Genomic DNA, 5,451 nt, shown 5'->3' on the forward strand with positions numbered 1-5,451 from the left:
GGTAGGCGGGGGGGGGGCGGTTTCTACATCAGCAATTAAATGCTTTGGTTAAGAAAACACACGTGGGGACTTCCCTGGCAGCGCGGTGTATAAGAATCCACCTGCCAATGCAGGAGACACGGGTTCGATCCCTGGTACGGGAAGATCCCACAGGCTGAGGAGCAACTAAGCCTGTGAGCCACGACTGCTGAGCCTGAGCTCTACGGGCTGCAACTGCTGAGGCCCACGCACCTAGCGGCTGTGCTCTGCCACAAAAGAAGCCACCTCACAGCAACCAGGAGTAGCCTCTGTTTGCTGCAACGAGAGAAAGTCTATGCAAAGCAACAAATACCCAATGCAGAGAAAAAAGAAAAAGAAATGACAGCAAAAGGATTTTTTTTAAAGGAAACAATAAAGTAAATTAAAAAAATAGAAATCACACGGCCCTGCCAAATCAGAGGGTCTCAAGGAAGTACAATTCTACTGTATAGCAGACGGGGAAAGCTGGGAATCCTGAGTGCAGAACACAAGGTCTGAGGGACGTTTCTCCTGGTCCTGCTGCACGAGCTGGCAGGGCAGCCCCCCTGGGGCACGCCCGTGGGGGGGGGGGCAGGGCGCACCTCTGAGAGTACGGGCTCCTGTTCTGGTGCCACTGGGCTGGGGGTGGGGCTGCCGGAGGAAACCACCAGGTGTGGCCGTGGGAAAGTCCCTCCAGCTTTCTGTTGAAACATGGAATCTCCTGGCTTTAACCGTTTCTTACCCACTGCCATCTGGGAGCTGACCGGAGCTGGGCAGACCTCTCCAGCCTTCTCGGGAACTTGATCTGGGGATCTGGAGTCCTGACTGGGCAGTTGGCACCCCTGGGTTCCAGCCTCAGCTGGCCTCTGAAGATTGTGGGCAAATTCCTGAAAGTGCGTGAACCTCACTGACCTCAGTGCCTGTCTGTAAAGCACTGTGCAGTTTCCCAGGTGTTCCCAAGTGGGCTCTGCCATGTCGCCCTCACACCCAGCAGGGTAAATGTGACCGTCCTCGGGCCTTGGGTGAGAAGACCGTCTGGCAGGGGTCGTGTGCTGTGCTCGAGGTCTTCCAGGAGGGCATAATCTGGGCTCCAGCACTTCCTCTAAGACCTCTGCAGGCTCCCTGGAAAGATGAGTCAGACCAAACTCCTAGAAGTGGCTGGCTGGAGGTCCTGGCCCTCCCTGGGGCTCCTGGGTGTGGGAAGCTGGCTTTCCCAGGCAGTTCTTCACTTGGTTAACTGGCCCAACCTGCTCTGTAGACTGTGGGCTGAGTTCCAAACTTCCCTGCTCAGGCGAACCAAAGGGAGATACAGAAATAACACCCCGCAGCCCACCACAGCCGCCCAGCCTCAGTGCCCGGCCTCTTTCGTGGCTCAGACCGGGTTCTGTTGCCTGCACTTGGGAACTCAGAGCATCCTCTTTCTCCTTCCTGCCAGGCTGGTGGCAGCCGCCAGCTGCCTCTGTCTCTTTAAGAGAGAGAAGGAACGAAATCAGGAAGTGGGAGAGAGTGGAGAGCCGAGGGCTGAGTTTCTTCAGGTCTCCGAGACCCGTGGCCACCAGGATGCTACGGATGTGGCCCGTGCAGGGCAGCAAGCCCTGAAAGTCTGGGGGTGCCTCGCAGTCCCACAGCCTGCCTGTCCCACAGCTGAGATGGGGTGAGTGTGCAGAGTCCACGCTGAGGGGAGGAGGGTTGAATGGGGGCGTCTGGGAGCCAGGCGGCTGCAGGACAGCAATCAGCGAAGTGCCAGGGTGCTGGCCGGCCAGGGTCGGCTCTGTGGGCTCCTGCCTCTGCCGCATATCTCTCTGAGGCTGCTGCCCCCTGCCCCGAGGTGCCCTGTGCACCATCTCAGATGGGCACCCTTGCAGAGGACGGCTTGGAGGCCCTGAGAGGCAGGGAGGGTTTTACGGCGCAGAGGAGAACTCAGACACTCCCGTCCAAGCGTCGGATGCCAGCCTCCAGCGCTGCCTCTGTAATTTCCTTTTCTGCCTCCCTTCTGGGGCTGACTCTCACCTCTCCTAGGGTCCCGCTCACTGGCCCGAGCCCCTGGAGGGTGGGAGTGGCAAGGACAGTCTCCTGGAGCGGGATCGGTCTAGGCTGGAAACCCCCGGCTCTGTGGGGGAGGGTGACAAACAGGAAGGGGTTAAAGGGCTGATGGAGGCTGAGAGTGAACAGCGCCCAGGGCTGCCTCTCATCCGCCCTCCTCTTTCCGGTGCAGCTCAGCTCCTGGACTGGCCACAGACAGAAAGCACAGCACACTCTTGCCGGGGAGAGTCTCTGCCTGATCCGCGGGGTAAGTGCTTCTGGCGGCTGTAGCACCTGGAGACGGAGGGGGAGGGGTGGGGCAGCTGGTTCGTGGCTCCGCTGCCCACCACCCTCTTCGGTCCCAGCACCGCCCTTCTGGGCACCAGCTGCTGCGCTGGGGGCCGAAGAGCATGCACACCTGACCAGATGTGTTGCTGTCGGACCTGGGCACAGCCCTGGCGGGACCAGGAGAGAGCCCAAGGCATGCCAGCCCTGTGGGACTCTGCTCTCTGCACCAGCTGCCCTTCCCTCGCACCTACAGCTACGCAAGGCCCCAGCACCAGCCCTGGGGAGGACTCTGGAGGAGCTGATGCCTCCCCTGGCTGGACCTTCGGCCTTGATTTCAGGATATCCTACCTGGTTCCTCAGCCCCAGGCCCGCAGGCTGATTCCTCCACAGCCTTGGAGGGGAAAACCTCACCAGCTTATTTCTGCTGAGCTATTACCTCATCTTCAGAGAGACTCATCCCTTCACAGCTTCTATAAAACGCAAACACCAATCCATCTTCTTAAACTGGAATTGACCCCTGATCTCTCCAAGTGGCCTCTGGCTCAAGGGATTGACCTTCTTAAGATTCCCATTAAAAAAAAAAAAAGCTTACAGAGAGAAGGCTCGAAGCTAAGGAGCCGTGGGATTCCAGGCATGGTGACCCTAGGGTTGACCACCTTTGAGACGGTAGAACAGGAAGCAGCTCTGGCTAGTCCGGCCTCATCCGAGAGTATCTAGGGGGTGGGGGCCCCTCTCATGAAGACCAGCCCTGGCCCCGCTCTTCAGAGCAGCCCTGAATGTAACTCCTGAGGCTGCTTGCTCTGCAGTCAGTTGATTGAGAGGAACTGGCGTTTGGGGAGAAGGGCGTGGGGGCAAATACGGGGAACAGAGCCGCAGAGGGGTTTCAGATCCTCCAGAGGCCGCCAGAGCTTCTGGATGTGATGGTCTCCTGCCTCCCCTAACCCTCCACACACACACACACACACACAAAAACACCCATGCATACATGCTCACACACACACACACACCGTGCATACATGCTCACTCACACACACACACACCCGTGCACACATGCTCGCTCACACACACACGCTCACAAACACACACACCCGTGCACACATGCTCGCTCACACACACACACGCTCACACACACACACACACCCGCGCATACATGCTCACTCTCTCACACACACACACACACACTCGTGCACACATGCTCGCTCACACACACCTCCCTGAGCAGCGCTGACCTAGCCAGGCCGGCTTGCTGGCCGTGGCTGACAGCAGCAGGAAGTGGTGGCCCCGGGAGCGCTGGGGAAGGCCCCAGCTCGTGTTGCAATCCTGGAGATTTCTGGTGATGTGGGTGACGCTGTCTGACCTGGAGCCGTTCCTTCAAGCACTTTCTGCTTCCTGGGACAATCCAGGCCTGGATGCCAAAACCCAGAACTGCCAGTGCGGAGGAGAGGTGGCAGAGAAACGGGCTTGTCCCTGCAGAGTGGCCTGCCTGGGGTGGGGACGACAAGGACATGCGGAGTCGGGAGGGGACAGAGCCCTGCGAGGGGACCAGGCCAGGCTGTGTGCTGAGGGCCTGGCGGCGGGGCTTCTTTTGGGGGAAGTTACTTAGTCTTCCTGTGCTTTCCATTTCTGCCCCTGCCTCCTGGCCTCCGGAGTGACTGTGTGGAGCCCCTCAACGGGGTGGTCTCGGGCACAGCTACCAGCTGGGTCCCCAGTGTCCATCCCGGGTCAGGGGCCGCCCTGGACACCAGTGTGCTCTTTAGGGCGGAAGGCGGCCGGCCGGCCGGACGCGGGAGATGCAGAGCACCGTCAACTACCTGTGGCACACGGACGACCTGCTGGGGCAGGGGGCCACGGCCAGCGTGTACAAGGCCCGCAACAAGGTGGGAGCCCCCCCGGCCCGCCCTGCCCCGCACCCGGGAAGGCGGTCCCCAGCGGGCCTTGGGGTTGCGGCGTGTCTGGGCAGGCTCCTCTGATCTGCACTGTCTGAGGCAGGGCAGGGGTGCGGGGGTCTGAAAAGGGCTTCTGGGGTGATGCCCATTGGGCACGCTTTGGGGCTGGAGAGAGAGGGACAAAGACGTAACCCAACGTCCAGGGGAGCTGGCGGCAAATCTAGGAACAGCAGGGGGGCAGCAGGACCTGTTTGGATTTAACCTGCCTTTATCGCATTGACGGCTGTACTGGATACATGAGACGCACCGCACTGTCTTGGACTTAAGCGCTGAAGCCAGACAGGACGGTGCTGCTAACAGCCCGTAGTTACTGCCAGCAGCAACAGCAGCAGTAACACAAACCGGCCCCTCCCGGGTATCAGGTGTGCCAGGGTCCTGTCATCTCCCCGTGCTATGGTCAGGCCCGGCCATGGGGCCCCCTGGGGAGGGGAAGGAGCTCAGGGTGGGAGCCCCCATCCCCAACCAGGCTACCCTGGCTCATCCCTGGGGTTAGCTCTTCCGAGTCTGAACGGAAACTGGGAGGCAGGGTGTGCTTCCCAGGGCAGGGGTGCCACTTCTGTTACCCCCACGGCAGAAATCTGGGGAGCTGGTTGCTGTGAAGGTCTTCAACACGGCCAGCTACCTGAGGCCCCGCGAGGTGCAGGTGAGGGAGTTTGAGGTCCTGCGGAAGCTGAACCATCAGAACATCATCAAGCTCTTCGCGGTGGAGGAGACGGTGGGTCCGGTGCTCGGTCAGAGGAGTGCGGTCTTGTCTTTGACCCAGTCAGGTCACGGAATAATAGAGACCCGGCACACACTCATAAGTGGGTCACCTAGAGAGGAGGAAAGGCTGCCAAGGGGCTGGGGGCACTGCACAGGACAATCAGGCTGTGGTGTGGGGCCTAATCAAGGAAGGCTTCCTGGAAAAGGTGACCTTGGGCTCAGTTTGAGGTCAGAGGAGGGAAGGCCAGCCAGAAGTGGAAACCTATAAAATGGGGGCTCTGGGCCCGTGGCCGAGCCACCGCAGCTCTGGAAAGAGGAGAAGTGCCCTCCCCAAGACCCCGTCCCTCTCCCACAGGGGGCCGGCCGGCAGAAGGTGCTGGTCATGGAGTACTGCTCGAGCGGGAGCCTGCTGAGCGTGCTGGAGAGCCCCGAGAATGCCTTCGGGCTGCCCGAGGACGAGTTCCTGGTGGTGCTGCGCTGCGTGGGTGAGCCCCTC

General features: G+C 60.4%; 1 protein-coding gene across 6 annotated transcripts in view; it reads left to right on the plus strand.

Annotated features, from left to right (window-relative positions):
- Positions 1-1,490: 1,490 nt before the first annotated feature.
- IKBKE (inhibitor of kappa light polypeptide gene enhancer in B-cells, kinase epsilon) overlaps positions 1,491-5,451 on the plus strand; it is a 24,868-nt gene continuing 20,907 nt past the window's right edge. For all 6 annotated transcript variants that reach the window (XR_826512.1, XR_826513.1, XM_010854197.1 and 3 more), the window contains exons 1-5: positions 1,491-1,651; positions 2,213-2,287; positions 4,065-4,184; positions 4,828-4,968; positions 5,311-5,440. Coding sequence is in view for 4 of the 6 variants with exons in the window: in XM_010854197.1 (XP_010852499.1) it covers positions 4,098-4,184; positions 4,828-4,968; positions 5,311-5,440 (358 nt within the window). In the remaining 2 variants the exon portion in view is untranslated. The remainder of the gene's footprint in view (positions 1,652-2,212; positions 2,288-4,064; positions 4,185-4,827; positions 4,969-5,310; positions 5,441-5,451) is intronic.

Source organism: Bison bison, unplaced genomic scaffold, assembly GCF_000754665.1.
Source record: "Bison bison bison isolate TAMUID 2011002044 unplaced genomic scaffold, Bison_UMD1.0 scf7180017864338, whole genome shotgun sequence".
Classification (NCBI taxonomy): Eukaryota; Metazoa; Chordata; class Mammalia; order Artiodactyla; family Bovidae; genus Bison; species Bison bison.